The sequence below is a fragment of the Lissotriton vulgaris genome, chromosome 5 (assembly GCF_964263255.1).
Source record: "Lissotriton vulgaris chromosome 5, aLisVul1.2, whole genome shotgun sequence".
Classification (NCBI taxonomy): Eukaryota; Metazoa; Chordata; class Amphibia; order Caudata; family Salamandridae; genus Lissotriton; species Lissotriton vulgaris.
The window spans coordinates 41,320,045-41,339,643 of NC_141693.1; the positions used below are offsets into that span (position 1 = coordinate 41,320,045).

General features: G+C 45.4%; 1 protein-coding gene across 6 annotated transcripts in view; it reads right to left on the minus strand.

The window, feature by feature from the left end:
* LOC147710076 (erythroid membrane-associated protein-like) overlaps positions 1–19,599 on the minus strand; it is a 470,315-nt gene that overhangs the window by 368,460 nt on the left and 82,256 nt on the right. For all 6 annotated transcript variants that reach the window (XM_086920782.1, XM_086920781.1, XM_086920784.1 and 3 more), the window contains exon 3: positions 18,989–19,348. In XM_086920782.1, the coding sequence (XP_086776908.1) occupies positions 18,989–19,348 (360 nt within the window). The remainder of the gene's footprint in view (positions 1–18,988; positions 19,349–19,599) is intronic.

Below are 19,599 nucleotides of genomic sequence, written 5' to 3' on the forward strand. Positions count from 1 at the left end.
CCGCCGCTTTGCCATTTGGCAAAGCCGCGATGGCCTTGCGGAACTCCTCCTCTGTGATGCGATGCATTACCTTTCGACAGCCAGACCAACGCTATGTCCTCCAGGTACTGCGCAATTTTCTCCTCCCCAGCCTTCTCCCTATGCCCGTACATTTGCCCATAATATTGTACAAAGCAATCCAAAACATCAGAAGCACTCGTCACATTGACATCCCCATCCATGATTTCTGTTACTCCACAGTGCTTAGCCCATGGATCCTTAATCCTATCCACTAGCCCATGTCCTGGACGTCCTCCCTCACCATAATACCTTGCCCTAGTACGTTTGAACAGAAATTTAACCTCCTGTTCCGCTAGGTCATTATACTCAGAAACCTTTAACCGGATAGCAGCCAATAGAGATTCCGCCGGCTGCAGCTCGTGCCGACGTTCTAGGAATAACAGTTCGTGCTCCAACTTGCCCATGGAGTCCCTCAGTGATTTGAGCACACCAGACTGCATACCAATACAAGCTCCTCTCACAGTCACTTTAAAGGCCTCCCATACAGTTTCCATGTCCTTCACAGAACCAACATTCCTGACAAAGTAGTCCTCAATGACTGTCCTTAGTTCTTCACGGAGTACAAGGTCCGATAAAGTTCCAGGTGGTAGACGCCACGAGAAGGGCGCAGGTGTATGAGATGGCAGCCATACCTCCATCAACACAGGGGCATGATCAGATAGTGTACGAGGAAGAGGACACACTTTCACCACCCATCCACTAACATCCCTTGTCACCAACCAATAGTCCAGCCGCGACCAGGTATCATGCGCTGACGTGTAACATGTACCCTCACGTACCCCCGTGTAAAGCAGGAAGGCAATCAACGAACGGAATAACCTTAAGTATTGCCCAGCGATGTCGCCTCTATTCCCCCAAAGTATGAATCAATGAAGAGGCAGGCGCTGGGGACTGGAAGGCAGGAAACAAAGGTTTATTCTCTCTCTCCGGAGAACACATCAGATCAGACCAACAGGGAATCTTCTCGAGGCGCTCTAACTGCATCTCTGAGGCCTGGCCTCTTATACACAAGTTTATTGCTTTATTACACGTGACACATTCTTGATAAGACTTTGATGTACGGAAAGACATCCTTGGAATCCCCACTTCAAGCTCGTTCCCACACACATCTACAGTAAGTGATGGCTATTCCACAGCAGGATAGTCTGTCGATTCCTGGAGCGGGGTATCTGATCGGGTCGCATGGGGGTGGGAGGCCTTTGATTAGTTGGAGATCCTTTGAATCGGGGCAACTGCTTACAGGAAGGGGGCCAATAAATGGCAGCTGTAGGGCCAGGTGGTGGCTTGGGAGCGGGTCAGGGCAGAGGAAGGGGGGTTCATCAAAGGACGGGGAGGTGTTGGCCGGAGGGGGGGTAAAAAGCGCTTCCGAGGTAGGGTCGCGCTGGGGGGTATGGTCCATGCATGAGAGAGCGGGGTGGTCAGAGGGTGTGGGGGGGTGTTCGCAGCGCATGGGGAACGCGCTGGTGATCTGCGAGGGGCAGAGGGGCCATGGCTTTCAAAAGGGCTGCTGCTTACTAGAGCGTACGGGCCTGAGTGGGGACAAGGTGGCGCCGATTATGTTGACATCGCAAACCAGATTTCAACACCCGGATGTCCCAATCTCCACACATCCACCAATCCAAGGCCACTCAAACCATCTCGCACCGCAGTAGCTGCCCTCTTAGCCGTGTAGGGACGATCATCCTTCCTATCCAGCGTACTGTCTAGTGTCACATTCAGATCCCCTCCACATACAATAGCTGAAGGTGGCAGAGCGTACACCTTGTTCCATAAGTTGACATAAAATTCAGGGTCATCGACATTCGGACCATATACGTTGACCATAGTGACCAGGGTGCCGCACAATTTCCCATGTAATATAATATATCTACCCTCTTTGTCAATTTCCTCATGTATCGATACAAATGGTATACTTCTCTTAATCAATATCATGACACCACAAGCATATGAGGAGTAACTGGATGCCAGCCTAGTACCCGCCTATTGTTTAGCAACTGTTTCCGCCGCCCGACCTTTAAGATGTGTCTCTTGTAGAAAGACCACTTGCACTCCATGCCTGTTTAAATATGCCAATACCTGCCTCGTCTTTTGCGGTCTGTTAAGTCCCCACACATTCCATGTGACCCATGTGAGCTTGCCCCCCTTATCCATCTGACCCTCTGTAATCTGGCCCCTTAAGCATGTTTGTTATGACCACTTCCCAGTACCAGCTGTTAATCACAGTGCAACTAATCAACCACGTAGCTGCAGGTTTCTTCTTAAAGTCTAGGCAGCGTTCCAGCCATCCTGCCCCCCTCCCATCTTCCAACCCTCCCAAATTCTCCCACTTTAGCTCCCCCAACCTGCCAAAGCCATTCCCATCCCCCCAAACTCCAAACTCCCATCCCCGCTCCAAACATATTTTGGGGTACTCCCATACGTGAGGCACTAGAGCGTTTAACTCCCGTGAATGAAAATAAACGGGAGGTGACTAAGCCATTTATATGAACTGCCCATCCTTACCACCTTAGGGCCATGTCCCTACATTGCAACATATTTTGACTCATGTATCCAGGGACTGCACTCTAAACAATCAATAATAAGTGACGCAGTGCCTTTGGAATATACCAGCACATTAACAAGGATTGCCCTGAGCAATGAAGTAACCATTAGCGTTAAGTCCTCCCTCAGCCTCACCTCACCAGACCAAAATAAAATCTTGATTATAGCTGTGCATTTCAGAAAGTATTAACATAAATACAGCAGAGGACATTCAACGTCATTTGAAATGTTTGTGATCGCCATAGAAAACTATGTAGGTCCATATACCCACCACCCAAGTGGATGCAAGTAGTTAAACTTATCAAGGAAAACAATGTCATCAGTAGCCACAGCGTCCCAGTGCAGGTGAACGATGAATCCAAAACCCAGTAATTACCCACTTACTGCCACTGTGTCCCACGCCAATATAACTGTACCGTGATAAGTAGTGGCTTCTAGTTGGCATCCACTGAAGAGTGTGTGACACCTCTGCACCCTCATCCTTTTCGTGCAAGTGTGTCATCTAGGCTTCAACTATGCACCCCATGAGGCATGAACTCAGCCAGTGTGGGCCGCTTACATAAGTCAGATTACTGTCCAAAACTATGGAGATGGTGACCCTCGGCCAGCAGCAGCTCCCCAGCAAGTACGATAAAGGAGTTCTGCAAGGGCTAAGCAATGCAGAGGGCTAGGCCGCTTCTTCAAGCCGCTCTTCCTCTCCGTCCTGCGCCACATTGGAGTCTCGCTTCAGTTTTTTCTGCTTTTTAGCGTAATCCATGGCCGCTTTCGGTGAAGTGAAATCTTGTTATCCGCTGGGGTTCCGATCCGCAGTCGAGCCGGATATAGCATAGCATATGGTATCTCCTCTGTTCTGAGTAGTTGCTTCACCCCATTGAATTCCTTCCGCGCCGTTTGCACCGCCATCGTGAAATCTGGGAAAAACTCTAATTTGCTTCCCTGATACTCTATGGTGCCCTTCTCTCGTGCCAGCCGTAAAATTACATCCCTGTCCTTATAGTTGAGTATGCGGGCAATGACGGGGCGGGGCGGCGTACCAGGCGCCGGCGGCTTCGTTAGGGAACGATGCGCTCTTTCAACTAAGAATACACGTGATAGGTGCTCAGCCCGAAATAATTCAATTAGTAATCTGTCTATGAAGTCCTCCATTTTACCAACGTTGGTGGATTCCGGCAGCCACGTGACGCGGATGTTATTGCGCCGAGAGTGCCCTTCCAACTCCTCATTCTTGCTTTGTATAACCACCAGCACCAGCTCCATATTGAACACTTTTGTGTTGACTGTGGCCAGGCCATCCTCAGTAGCTGAGACCCTCTGCTCCACCTCGGTCATTCTTTCATTCTGCCTATCGAACTGCGTAGCCATATGATCAAGTCTGAGGTTGACCGCCTCCATTGTGCCTTCAATGGATTGCAATGTCCTTTGCATGGTCAGTAATGTATTTTCTAAATTTGGCGTCCCCCCCGAAGCTCCAGCCGGTTCCGTGTCCGGTGGTGGTTGTGAGGACGATAGGGCAGACTTCCTAGTATCAAAGTTCAGCTTAGGCTGATTGCTCTCTGGCCTGCCCATACTGTCTCCGGCCTGGGATAGTGAGATTACTGCTTCTAGGCCCACACAGCTGCTGTCTAGTCACCAAACAGCTTGCAAACTGGAAATAGCGGGCAAGGGATCCCACTCGCAGAGACCCAGCTGTGGCGCGAGAAATGTAAAGAGGTGTAAGGTCCAGTGTCCTATGGCGGCACAACCACTGCTGCGAAACGTACGTCACCACTAGCAAACAGCAACCAGCAGAGCTCGGTATCGAGGCAATCCCTACTGCAGTTCGCTTTCCTCCCTTCGTTCACCAATATACAAATGGAGAGGCCCCTGTTTATCCACAATGCCCCCAAGGTCACCGGCCACTGCTACTCTGCCTCAATCCGCCCGCAGCCCCGGTCCGCACCTCACCCAGCCAGCTGCAGATCGCACGGAGCGGCCCAGTCCGGCCCAGCGCCACCTCCGCAGCCCCGGGCTATCCTAGGCCGCCTCCCCACTCACTGTCACCAGCTCAGATGGGCTCGGTCACCGCCAGCCGCCGCGGTCACAGAGCTCCGAGCTGCTATACTCCTCCAGGCTCTCGCCAAGCTCCGTCACCGCTCGATTCGCTCTGCCCGATCTTCACGTGGCCGTGGCTCCACACGCCGCAGGGTCGCTCCTCCCTCGGCAGGTGCGCTCCGCTTCAGCCGGTGCAGGACGGGCACCACGAGGTTGCGTTCTCGGCAGGGGGACCGCTCTCCAGATAGCACGTTTGTAGGGCGTCAGGCAGCTGGAAACCTCCCAAATCGAAGCCCCATGCAGTCAGGCACATGTAGTCACCAAGATGCTGTGTGGTAACGGCAGGATGTAAAGGATAAATATAGGATTTGAGCTCAGTCTGGCAGAGCCTCACATAAGTGCGGCCATCTTGCTGTGCGCCCTCTAGCGCCCCCGCAGTTAAGGCTCTTTACTTTCATTCCAAAGCTGCCATCAGAATAACAAATTCTCTTTCTGCTGGCTTTTTGATAACGAGGGGGACAAGGCAAGGTTGTCCTTGCTCCCCCCTGCTGTTCGCATTATACCTAGAACCGTATCTCCGTAAATTATCCACCGAAACTGATATTATTACCGTAGAGATAGGAAAAAATCATTTTAAAGTATTCGCCTATGCTGACGATATTGCTATCACAACTATAAATATTAGGCGAGCACTCCCCAAAATAGTTTTGCTAGCCGAAGAATTTGGAGTACTGTCGGGCTACAAATTAAATGTGGCAAAAACTCAATTGATTCATTCTGAATGGGGGCGACCTAATGAACTGGTCTTCGCTTCTGAAGCGCAATATCTGGGGATAACTATATCTTCTAAGATTGATGATATAGTACGCCTCAATATTGAGCCCGTGTTAAAATCATCCATCACGCTCTTAGAAAGGCTAAATAATTTACATTTCTCACTATATGGGCATGTTAATATTATTAAAATGTACATTTTTTCTAAATTTTTATACTAATTTCGAACAATACCTCTTTTATTTTCGTCATTTTATTTCAGTAAAATTGATAGAATGATATCCAGGTTCCTCTAGAGCTATCATCGATCCAGGCGAGCCTTAAAATTGTGTTTTTTGGTGAGAATAAGGGGTGGTTGGGGGGTACCTAATTTTCGGTTATATTACTGGCTTATATCATTAAGATATATGGGTATACTACTTTTCCCAGATACCATCACTGAAGAACCAGTATATCCATCAGTTTATGAATTACTGGTAGGCGAAGAAGTGTCCCAATGCTTAGTAAAAATCATTGAACCTAGCGATTATAAAAAAAACAAATTCAAAATTATTTTAGCAGTGTTCACAATCTGGCGCCAAATAAGGAAAAAAATTGTTTGCTTGGGTGAAATTAATTACTATTCTCCAGTTTTTAACAACAATATGCTACCCTCGGTCTTTCATGATCAAATTATAAAAAGATGGTATCTTTCTGGAATTCAGTTATTAGGAGACTTATATAAAGATAGCCAATTTTCCCCTTTTTCGAACCTCCAAATTAAATATGGATTATCTAAGAACGACTTTTTTAAATATCTTCAGATACGGAGCTTCTTAGAATCTAAAGGACTTCTTATTCATAGTTGTATGAGCCAAAATACTACTTTAGAAACCAGTAGGAAAGCAAAAAAAATAGGAGTAGTTTATCAAACTGCTATTAATCAACTTGAAGACGATCTGTCTTTAGTAGAGAGCAAATGGCAAAGGAAGCTTGAAATTGAAAATGTTGATCTGGGAAGATCTATTGAATTATCGATTAAGATGCTCTTTAATGGCTCGCTACAAAGTCAGCACTATATGTCAATTTTCGAACTTTACTAATCCCCTGCTAAAATAGCGAAGTGGACACTTAGGAATGGAGATAGATGTAATCGATGTGATGAGAGGGGACTGACTCTATCCACATGTTCTTTAAATGTGATAAACTGGCCTGCTTTATTGCAGATATTGAATTTTTTTTAAATAATAGCCTCGGGATTGTTGTTAAATTAACTCCTGAAATGGTTATTCTGGGTTTTCAAACGGATCAGTGTGGAACTAGGTCTACTGCTGAAGAAGCCTTTTTGTTTATTTGCATGTCAGTTTTCCGTTCTTGCATTACTTCTCGTTGGATTGATATTGACCCCCCCAATCTTTCATCATTGGCAGCTCAAACGGTTTTCTATATATCAATTAGAAATAGCTATGTATAGATCCAAGGGGGCAAAAAGGAAAAAACAGGGATTAAAAATATGGGATCCGATTTCCAAATGGATTTAAACTGACTCAAATTGATCTGCTTATCGTATATTGTATTATCTACTTCTGATGAATTGTATTGATGTTATGTTTACTTCTATCTCTAAGCAATTTTGCCATGTATTTTGCTCAATTTACGACTGACTGTTGAAATAAAAGCTATAAATAAAATAAAAAATAAAAAAGAGAAACTGTAAGCGAACATCGTACAACCAACGAACTGGACAGGGGTCTGATCTAGGGAACGGGGTATAGCTAAAGCATTAAACAATAGCTTGCCTACCAGTCCTACCCAGTAAACAGACCTACCTGGAGCCGATAGCTTTGAAATAAATAGCTTAGAAAGGCCCCAACGCCGAAGGAGAGCATGGCCTCAGCATAGAAGGACAGGAATCTTAAGGAAATGCTGAGAAAACTCCAGACGTCGAGCGTGAGTGAGGCGAGGGCCTCACCCCCTACATTCATGGGCCATGACTCAGCCAATGCTGAAGAGCTGGTTACCCGCTCCTTTATGGAAACTCAAGGCCCTCAAGAGAGAATTCGCAAAAGAACTGAAAGAAGTTCGAGAGATGTGGATGCAATGGGGGAATGAGTGGATGGCATTGAGGAGCACGAGACGTCCCAGGACGAAGAGGTGGAGCAGCTACAACAAGAGGTACTATGGCTACGGTAGCGGCAAACCAATATTCAGGATCATACCAATGATTATGCGCCTGAAGGAACAGCCTTTGACGCCACCAAAGAACTGCACCCCTCAGTAAAAAAAAGTAATACTGTGGCGGGCGGTTTTTAATGACTTTGGCAGTCTCACAGTGGGGCGGCAGCGTGGCGGCCTTGCTCCAAGACCGTAAAATTCATAATATGGTCCTTACTGTTCGGAGACACTGATGAATGTCATGATTTGACCATGGTGCTGCAAGCAGCTCAGCTTCAGTAAGTAGAGGTGTAAAGTCATGTACAGTGTGAGAAGAGTCAGCAAGTAAGTAGGAGCATTTTTTGAGAAGGGTGTTGAAGTAATATGTGCATGGGAGAAAGCTGAAAAAGAGTTGGGTATTGTCATTGGCACCTGCTGAGGATTGCAAGGAGGATTCAGAATGCAGTCAATGCAGATCATGTCTGTCACTGTAACCAGAGACAAAAGGAACTGAATCCCGGTTGGCACAAGGAACATAGGGGCATATCATCAACAACTACCGATATTTATCGCTAAACGAGCTTAGCGACATTTTTTTTTATCGCCGTGCATCGCCGGATGGATTTTATCTATGAGATAACGTGCTATTAGCAACGTTTACCTCAATGCGATAAAATATCCGGTGATAGCGGCTTAATGCGTGAATATTGCTGGAAATCCAGCGATATTCAGGCATTAACATCAATAGGGTCTTAACCTGAATACAGAAAATAAATGTAGGGAGGGTCGAATAGGGCTTTATTTAACGACCAGAACCACTCATGCCCTAAGACAAACTATCAACAAACAAAAGAGAGGCCTGGTCAGAAACCTGTAAGTGTGCCGCAACTGGACTAGTGTCCCAAAACCATTAGTAGCACTAGAAGTGATAACCCAGGCCTGTTGGAAAAATTCCCATCAGCCCACCCATGTGGTGGAATGTCGTCATATGGGAGATGTCACCAATCCAATTCACAAACAGTGCACCTTAATCATGGCGCAGAGATGGATGGATTAACATGATGTAGATACAGACCACTGGGCTTCACTGGTGATACTAATGGGGTGCAGTGCAGAAAATAAAAGTGATAAATGTGAGAATAAAATTGACTCCAAGGGCCAAAATCAATTTTAATCAGTATGGCGCTCGGGTCAAGATTAAAATTCTGCCAAATAGTTTGAAATAATAACTATATGTGGGCAGAGTAGGTGAGGGTCGACATGTTTCAGCTGTACTGACTATTGGTCTTAGCTTTCTTCAGGACCATTAGGGAAACTGCGACTGCCAAACAAAAAAGTTAAGGGGTAAGTGATGCACGCTAATATACATTGGATGAATCCTACCAGTTCCTCTGAGCCCAGATGAATACTGTAGGAAGTCCAGAACTTTATGTATCTCCTAAAGAAGAGACATAAACGTGAATCAGAAACCATCTAGTGCACAACAGATTTCAGGAAAACAAGCACAGGATACTAAGCACACGAACAGGGCGATGGAGACACTTTCTCCCCGCTAAACTATATTTCAATTAGTGTATTTGAAATCATATCAACAAAAATATCTGTGGTGACTTACCCAGCATTATGTGGGAGTACGCCTCACCTCACCCGGAACCTTCTCGGGAAAAAGGGAGGCCCCGCTCTAGTTAAGGAGGGAAATGGACAGAGAAAGTACCTTTGAGAAATAGCAGAGGGACTAACAACCATGGTGCCTGCCATTTCTAAATTGAGCTTAACAAAACCTAGCTTTAAACAAGAAAGAAACTCAACCAAGTGTAAGAAAAATGGCTGTGTGACTCTGCAGGAAGGTAGTCAGCCTACACTTGGAGGGCTGTGTCTAGCGAAAAAATGACTACAAGAGGCTACCAAATAACCTTAGAGAACTTATATCAAGTGAAAAGCTTCAAAAAAGAGGTAACTACCAAAGCCTATCAGTGACTAAGTGCTGGGCAAATCACTAAAGACTTAAGTAGAATAGGGTCACTCATTAAGGGAAATCTCACTAATAATGTAGTGGTACACCCTATTCAGTAAGCAAGGGGAAGATCTAGTGCCCTACCTGTCCGTCGGTACCTCGATGCCGGCGTCCGAGAAGGAACGGAGGTACCGACGCATAACACGCATGTCTTTAAATACCCTCGTTAATTGGGTACCTGGCTGCAGCTGTGTTTGTTTTTTGGCGCGTCCGCCTGGAAAATCGGATGCCTGCGCTCAACTACGCATGCGCTAGGCAACCCGATAGTGTGGCGAGGTAGTAGCGAACTCTAGGCGCGCATGCGCGCTGCGCCCAGGCTGTAAAACGCATGCGCGAACTCAGAGCCTTGCGCTTAGAGCAGCGCATGTGCCAAACTATACTGCGCATGCGCTGGTATTTGTACACACTCAAAGGCGATCGTCCTGGCGATGTATATCACCGGAAGATAACACAGAGCATGCCTCGCGTCTGCACAACAGGCTTTCATTTTGAAGGCACTGAAAAGTAATGAGATGTTAGTATATACAATCCCTTATACCCAACTGGAGAAGATTATATGCATCGAGTGGGCCATAGTTTATATGTATACACAGTACTTGAATTTATATGCATCGAGTGGGCCATAGTTTATATGTATACATAGTACTTGAATTGGACCATGATGGGTAGCTGTACACTTACACCTGATGATGAAAAGTATTAGCAGTGTGTACTAATATCAAACTGGAGAAGATTATATGCATCGAGTGGGCCATAGTTTATATGTATACACAGTACTTGAATTGGACCATGATGGATAACTGTACACTTACACCTGATGATGAAAAGTATTAACAGTGTGTACTGAGAAGAAGCCATTTATATGTATGGCATAGTGTGTAAGGCTCGGAATGACTAAATATGGTCTGGGATGGCATCTTGAATGACCCCAGACTGAGTAGACTTCAGAAAACAGATGCCAAAAGACTATGGACTAGGTGAATTTACAGCGATGTCCACGGTATGTCGTCATTCAAACCTTGCATATGGCTTTTCAAAAGAAAAATCCATTTCTGCTCCTTCCTGAAAAGAAATTTGGCTACGTCACTAATGTGTGACGGAATGAATGGCTTTTCTAAAATGACCCATTTCATTTCTTCAGCAGTGTGTCCTTGCTCCAGAAAGTGATTTGTTAATTTCGTGGCCTGTTTGTGACACCTAATGGTGCTTTTGTGCTCCCCTATTCTTATTTTGATCTTACGGGTAGTATAGCCAACATACCTGAGGGAACAGGGACACGTTATCATATAGATGGCGTTGTCGGTGTTACAATTGGTGTGCTTCTTGAGCAGCCATGACCTTCCAGTCCCTATATCGACTGTGGTGGTTTTTTCAGTCTGGGGACAGACACTACATGACCCACAGGGGTAGTGACCAGAGACTGGGGGAAGATTCCATAGGGTTGTTGAGCCGTCAGTCTTGGTAGTTCTGGGTCTTGTGTGGACAAGAGTGTCACGAAGACTAGGTGCCCTTCTAAATGAAAACAATGGTAGTGGAAGGTTAGCCCCAGTACTATTCAGAATCGTCCAGTGTTTACGAACCATTTTCTGGACAGAGTTAGACATTGTGCTGAACGTGCTGACAAATGTCAGGCGCTCCATTGGTGGTTTTAATGGGCGTTTCTCAATCAGTGCCTCGCGGTTGTTGTTCGAGGCACGTTTCCATGCTTTATTCACAAGATGTTTGGGGTAATGGCGCTCCTCCAGGTGAGTGGCTAGTGTGGTTGCATGTTTTTTGAAAAGTTCTCTGGATGAACAATTCCTCCTAACCCGGAGGAACTGACCCACCGGGAGGTTCTCTCTAAGAGAGCGTGGGTGATGGCTATCAAATGACTAGAGTGAGTTCCTTGCCATAGGCTTGGTGAACAACTCACTACAGAGACTTCCATCCTCGGGGAAGATCGAAAGGTCGAGGAAGGGGAGTCTCGTGTGACTGTACTCCAGCGTGAACTTGAGATGAGGGTTGCATCCATTTAGCCAAGTGTGGAAGGCCTGTACTTCAGGGATCGAGCCTCGCCACACTACCAAGACGTCATCAATATACCTCTTCCATAGCACCAGATGTTCTAGAAAGGGGTTGCTATGGTCGAGGATTTGAGTTTGTTCCATTTGATGTACATAAAGATTTGCCAAACTTGGGGCAAAGACACTCCCCATGGAGGTCCCGGAGATCTGTAGAAACAGCTGTTCTTCAAACTTAAAGTAGTTTTGCTTCATTGCCAGTTCCGCAAGGGATAGAATGAAGTTAACTGGGGTTATGCTGTCCAGATCTTCCATTGACAAAAGGCCTCTGACTGTATCCAACATATCTTGTTGTGGAATACAGGTGTAGAGTGATTCTACATCAAAACTGACCATGAGGTCAGTTTCCACGTTATACTCAATGGTTGGTAATAATCTGAGGACATCGGCCGTGTCCTCCAGATACGTGGGCATTTTCTTGACTAGAGGTCTAAGAAAATGGTCTACAAAGGTGGAGAGTGGTTCCAGAATGGAACCAATCCCTGAAATGATAGGGCGCCCTGGTGGTGGTCTCGTGGCCTTTTAGGGAGACAATAGAAACCCGGAATGGTCGGTTTCTCTGTTATAAGGAATCTGGCTTCCTGAGGTGTAATCCACCCCTCCATATTCCCTTCGTCCACCAAAGTTTTGATTTCAGTCAGTAAACTTTGGGTGGGGTCTGAAGTGAGGCGACGATAGAATTTGTCGTTGCCCAGCTGTCTGAGACATTCCTGACGGTACTGTTCCAAATCCATAACAACAGTGGCTCCCCCTTTGTCCGCCGGTTTTATGACGATGGACGGATCTAGTGAGAGGTTTTTCACCGCCTGCTGTTCAGATTTTGAAAAATTATGGAACGTACTCCGGTCGGTAGTTCGCAGCTGTGAGATATCGTGTCTAACCGCCTGTTCAAAGGTAGTGACAAGGGAAGGGATTTGATGATTCAAAGGAGTGAACGTGGAAGGGGGGCATAGTCCTGTGTTCTTCATAGTGTCATCCCCTGATTGAGAGTCATCAGTTCTATCCTTAAAGAAAAAGTGAAGGCGCACTTTACGGAAGAACTTTTCAAGTTCTGTTCTTAGAAGAAAAGGGTCTCCGACGTTCGTAGGCACAAAGCCCAGACCTCTCTCCAAGACTGACTGCTCCACTGGAGTAAGAGTGCGAGAGCTCAGATTAACAACTAGACTCCTGTCGTCTCCGAGCTGTTGCTCTCTTGCGCTGCTCTCCTGCTCCGAGTGTTCGGGAACGTCTGTTCGGCTTCCCAATGGACAGTTTGTGGTCCTTTTCGTCTTCCCCTGTTCTGGCCTCGGCCACGCCCTAAAAAAGGCTGGTTAGGGAAAAACTGGGGAAAAGGAGTGTAAGGATTCATTGGTGGGGGATGTGGCTGAAAGCCCCAAGGACCTGGTGGCCACCAAGGACCCGGATGTTGGTAATTGCCTGGGTGTTGATTATACATGGCACCTCTCTGTCGACCACCCCTCTTAGATGGTCGTTGTTGAGACCCACCCCCTCTCTGGGGGGCTCCAGAAGTGCTGGGTGCCTCTGAATCACTAGAGTAGGTGTCGGAACCAGAGGAAGAGTAGTTGGATCCATACTGTTTGCCCCTGCTATTGAAGCTGGGGGCTACATAGTTGTCGCTAGTGTATGGATAGGTTTTCTCCATAGAAAAGCGATCTAAATCTTTCTTGAACTTGTCCATCTTACTCATCAAGATGTTATCTTTGTAATCTTTATTTGTCTTGTTTGTCTCGTCTAACTTTTTCTTGAACAGTGTGCTGCACGCAGCTTTAATCTGACCTTCAAGTACCTGAATTTCTATGAGAATTGCATCTGCTGCTCTCTTAGCTGTGCTGATTATTAATATCAGCCAGTCCCGCGTGCAGCGCCACGCAATGAGGGACCAGTCTCGTAGAAAGGCTTTGTCGGTCAAAAAAAGACGTGGTGTGTTCGTGACAATAAGACCTGTAGGGGCACATTTACCTCTCAGGTATTGTGCCATAATGGTTCCATGGATAGAGGTGCGTGTATGTGATTTTTTCAAATTCAACAGTGTAAGCCTGTCATCTTTTGCTACACTGGAAGTCTCAGGTAATGAGTCTAAGAGGGAGGGGTTGTCATCCAAAATAGTTTTTAACATCTCATCATCAAACGCTAGTCCTGCAAAGTCAGCCATCTTCTTAGTAAGGGAGTCTCTTAAACCAATATAAGCTAGGTGAGCATAAACAAGGGGTATACCCTTGGAAATGGATAAAGTATTAGAAAAGACCCGCAACAGAAGTTGCACTAAGTACAGAAAATAAATGTAGGGAGGGTCGAATAGGGCTTTATTTAACGACCAGAACCACTCATGCCCTAAGACAAACTATCAACAAACAAAAGAGAGGCCTGGTCAGAAACCTGTAAGTGTGCCGCAACTGGACTAGTGTCCCAAAACCATTAGTAGCACTAGAAGTGATAACCCAGGCCTGTTGGAAAAATTCCCATCAGCCCACCCATGTGGTGGAATGTCGTCATATGGGAGATGTCACCAATCCAATTCACAAACAGTGCACCTTAATCATGGCGCAGAGATGGATGGATTAACATGATGTAGATACAGACCACTGGGCTTCACTGGTGATGCTAATGGGGTGCAGTGCAGAAAATAAAAGTGATAAATGTGAGAATAAAATTGACTCCAAGGGCCAAAATCAATTTTAATCAGTATGGCGCTCGGGTCAAGATTAAAATTCTGCCAAATAGTTTGAAATAATAACTATATGTGGGCAGAGTAGGTGAGGGTCGACATGTTTCAGCTGTACTGACTATTGGTCTTAGCTTTCTTCAGGACCATTAGGGAAACTGCGACTGCCAAACAAAAAAGTTAAGGGGTAAGTGATGCACGCTAATATACATTGGATGAATCCTACCAGTTCCTCTGAGCCCAGATGAATACTGTAGGAAGTCCAGAACTTTATGTATCTCCTAAAGAAGAGACATAAACGTGAATCAGAAACCATCTAGTGCACAACAGATTTCAGGAAAACAAGCACAGGATACTAAGCACACGAACAGGGCGATGGAGACACTTTCTCCCCGCTAAACTATATTTCAATTAGTGTATTTGAAATCATATCAACAAAAATATCTGTGGTGACTTACCCAGCATTATGTGGGAGTACGCCTCACCTCACCCGGAACCTTCTCGGGAAAAAGGGAGGCCCCGCTCTAGTTAAGGAGGGAAATGGACAGAGAAAGTACCTTTGAGAAATAGCAGAGGGACTAACAACCATGGTGCCTGCCATTTCTAAATTGGGCTTAACAAAACCTAGCTTTAAACAAGAAAGAAACTCAACCAAGTGTAAGAAAATTGGCTGTGTGACTCTGCAGGAAGGTAGTCAGCCTACACTTGGAGGGCTGTGTCTAGCGAAAAAATGACTACAAGAGGCTACCAAATAACCTTCATTGGATATACAGGTTAAGAAGTGGTCTGAGCAGGCGTTAGTTTTCAGCGATATTCGCGCTTAGCGCACATTTCTTTATCGCTACGCCTGCCTTGCTAATAGGCGATAGCTGTGTTAGCGACTGCTTTCAGTCGCTAACAGGTTGGGTACGCCCACTTTGCATGCCATTAGCGATAAATATCGCTGACATGCAAAGCGGGCCCCAAACCGCTCACTATCGCCGCAAAGCTGCCGCTAACTGATGTTACCGACAGCTTACTAATAGGGCGATGAAATTATCGCCGTTTTCGGCCGCAAAAGCGGCAATATTTTCATATCGCCTGCCTTGATAATATGCCCCACAGTGACTTTTGTGTATAGAGTGCTATGAAGTCCACTCAAGACTGAAAGCTCTTAGAGTTTCTTCTTGCTCAAATTTGTGTAATTTTTGACATTTTCTGTTTCCGTGGACTTCATTGCTGGTTTTGCTTGCGCAAAAGTGTCACAAAAAAGTCACACATTTGGTCATTGAATGTCTCCTAATTACAAGGAAACAATTAAAATGACACACATAATCAATCTGAACATTGGCAGCTATTTAAAGTGACATATTCCATTATAGATCTATTTAATATCAATTCAACTATCCAGGTACAATTTCCTGCAAGAGCATAAATCCTACAAGCCGTCAGGACAAAGCAATTCCCTATACTTCCTTTTGTGGTGGGGATGGCGGAGCAAAAGAGCAGACCTCTAAAAAAGAGTGTCAATTAAGGCTGCACAACAAACTGTATTAAAAACATTAACATTAAGATTAATTCACAGAAAAGGAAGTCTGAGCAATGTTGGGAAAGAATGAAATAAAACAAGAACATTTGTAAAATATGTTAACTCTCCTGGGGTAAGGTATTGGCTTTGCAGGCCCTTCCCACCTGCTATGGTGAGCAGGCAGACTGTAGGCACAAGGTGAGGTCACCAAGAGCATTTGAAGGGAAGATCTAATGACAATCGAAGGTTTTAATCCTGTAAGTTGACGTCATTCCATGCATGCAACCTTAGGCAGTGAGTTCTCTGGCTACCCTGCTATTCCTATATTGTCATATCTACTAAAGTTATAAAGTGCAGAATGACTAACAGCCTGCTGTGGATTAGAGCAAATTGTTTATGGGTCAAGTGTGTCCCCAGGAGAATGGCAGATAGACAAAGAATGGGGTGTGGCCAAAGAATTGGCAAGTCAGAACACACAACCTGTCCATCACAGATTCTTAAAGACACAGGCATCCTCATCAACAGATAAGCAACACCGGGAGCGCAGCATCCATTGTGCAGATGCCTCTCTGAGCATTAGATGAAGCATAAACCATTGGGTAGCAGGTACTGGAACTATAGGAAACACTTTCAACCACTCATAAGGAATCACTGTATGCATGAGATGAACCAGATGAAATGCACCAGTTACAGGCAACATCCACTTCGACCACTCAAAACAACTCCAGAGAGCCACAGGATGAAATAGTGAAAAGGGGGTCTGTCAAAGGCACATTCAGAAAGATTTCTACTGCTCGCAGTCACTCATATGTGGGTGGAATAAACAGAAACAGTCACTAAGAAAGACGCTCCAGAAAACACTTGATCAGCAAAATCAAGGAGGCAAGGGCCAATGTCAAGTGTAGTCCCTGAAGCACCACTACGGTAGAACCAGATTTTCAGTGTAGGCCAGGTTTATGGCTAGGTAAGTCATTTATTAATGTTGATTACCCAATATTGCCACAAAGAATACTCGCAGCAAACACAAATACATGAAGTCTCCCATACCTTGCAAAATACTCGTACAGAGTGTATACTAAGTTTCTAAATGGCTTGATCTTTTTCACCTATCTGTTTTTGTAATGGGGGCAGGGCCGATTTCTCCATTAAGGTGCTGGGGCTCCGCCCGGCCCTAATTCACATCCCCTAGTAAAAGTTTACAACATGGCAGCATGCAGATGAAACAGGAATTTTAATTTTTTTTTATTGTCAGTGACTGGCATCTCTCTAACCGAGGGACAGCCAGGCACAGAAAAGCAGCCCAAACCAAAGTGTGTGCCTATGGGCTCTAAAATATGAACACAGAATGAAGCAGCAAGAAGTGGTCTGTGTCAAAGAACTTCTGCCAAATAGAATGAGTTCATAAGAGGTGCCTCAAGCACGCTTTAACATCATTTCCAGTACTATATGTCCATGGAAGGTTATGGTGAAACCAAGAGAGCTGCTCTCAATTGTCACATTGAGCTATAACAAAACCATGACTAAGCATAATTCAAGAGCTGAAGTGGCGACATTCTTGCCAGTGTTGAAGTGTGAAGATTATCACAACACTTTTCCTATTCTGTACATATGACTTTCAAATCCTGTAGCATTAGAAAAATGCAAATTAATCCGCATGAACACTGACCTGCTACCTGCAGCTCAAATTCCGCGAAGGTTTCAACATCCGGGGTTGTAGATAGAAAGGCGCACCTGTATCGTCCGGCATCGGAGCGGGTGATATTGGTGAATGACACGGCCACTCCTCCGTGTGCAATGTCTTTTTTTATTATTTTTGTCCTCCCTTTATACGGCTCATCCGGTTTATCATCATATTCCGTCCCATTGTCATAGAGATGCACGAGGTAAACTCTATTTGATGTTTCCCAGAAAACTTGCATTTCCACAGCACTTATAGGGGGGTCAAGTTGGCAGGAAAGTATGGTCTCCCCACCAACAATGGCACAAATAGGCTAACGGGTCCAACAGCATTCACAGACTGCACAGCTGCACCTGTCAATGATTTCCCCAATATTACCTCAAGCATTGTCTGCATCAAACACAAATGCATGCAGTGTCCAATACCTTGCAAAATACCCATACAGCGCATCTACAACAGTTCTAAATTGTCTTGATTCAAAATGTGGGTCACTATTTTAGCTTTTATACAAAAAGGGAAAGGGGCGCTTGTAGGTCCAGCATACAATGTTGTTCAATTGAGACGAGTGGGATCGCAGATTAGACTCATTTTGGAGCACCATCTCGCCTCATTTTATTCTCCCACACATTTTTCTATCACATCTACACCACAAGGCCCCGCACCCACACTTCACCCATACGGCTTGGGGAAAAGATCTCCGCCAAAGAGCCCCTCACAGGGTGCCCGTCAGGCATTGCAGCGCCAGCCTGACGAGGAGCAAGCCCTATGATGAAGCAGGACACTCATCCGGGTGTGTGAGGGCCCCACATCCCATATCGGGAGCGACCCTGACTCTACTTTAGAGCAGGGGTGTTGACCAACCCAGCCTCCGGCATTTACTTCCCTCCCCTATAGGAACTGCATACTCCTTCATTGCTACGTTAACTATTTTAGCTATCTGGTTTTTCTAACAGGAGCTGCTTTTATTCTGGTGTCCAGGCCTATTTTTGTCCCAGTCCAACCCTGCCCCTACCACAAGCAATCACTCCATATGGGAAGGAAGAGATTGTAAGGGGGGCACAAGTCTCTGTCACACTGAATCTAGGATAATAATACTAAATAAACTACTGCCTTCTGCTTATGTTTATGCTATAAAATGACCACACACACGCATATACACATACATGCATACATATAGACAAAGAATGAACAAGCATGAACTGGTCCATTCATAGGAACCGTCCAGAGCAGTTCTGACACTTAGAATGAGTTCATAGGAGGTGCCACAATCACTCTTTAACACAGATCACAGTACTATACGTCCATGGAAGCTTATGGTGGAATCAAAAGAGCTGCTCTGAAGTGTCTCATTGCACTAAAACAAAACCATGACAAAACATAATACAAGAGCATGGGGGGGGGGGGGAGAGATTCTTGCCAATGTGAAGATTAGCACAACACTTTTCTATCAAAGGATCCTATTCTGTACATATGATTTTCAAGTCCTATAGTATTACAAAACTACAAATGACTCCACATGGGCACTGACCTGCTACCTGTAGCTCAAATTCCGCATAGGTATCCATATCCCGAGTTCTGAAGGCGCACATGTATCGTCCGGCATCGGAGCGGGTGAGATTGGTGAATGACACGGCCACGCCTCCCTGTGCAATGTCTTTTTTGATCATTTTTGTCCTCCCTTTAAACTGCTCATCCGGCTTATCATCATATTCCGTCCCATTGTCATAGAGATGCACAAGGTAGATTTGATGTTCTGTTTCCCAGAAGATTTCCATTTCCACTGCACTAACAGGGGGGTTGAGATGGCAGGAAAGTATGGTCTCCCCACCAACAATGGCACAAATAGGCTGACTGGGCCCAACAGCATTCACAGACTGCACAGCTGCACCTGTCAAGGAAAACAGAAGATAACAACTATCAGCACAAATGATAAAGCAGAGGTGGTGCTGCTCACAGGGTGCACACTGGAAGGAGCCAGCCCAGGCATGTTTTATTCTGTAAGGGTTTTAGTTTCTACTCTTACAAATCGAAGCTAAATTCCTATTTTCTTTCACGTTAATAGGTCTTGTTATAGGCAGATTGTGTCATTGAACGCATCAATGTGTGTCCTGAACCTTTAACTACCAAATGAAATGTATC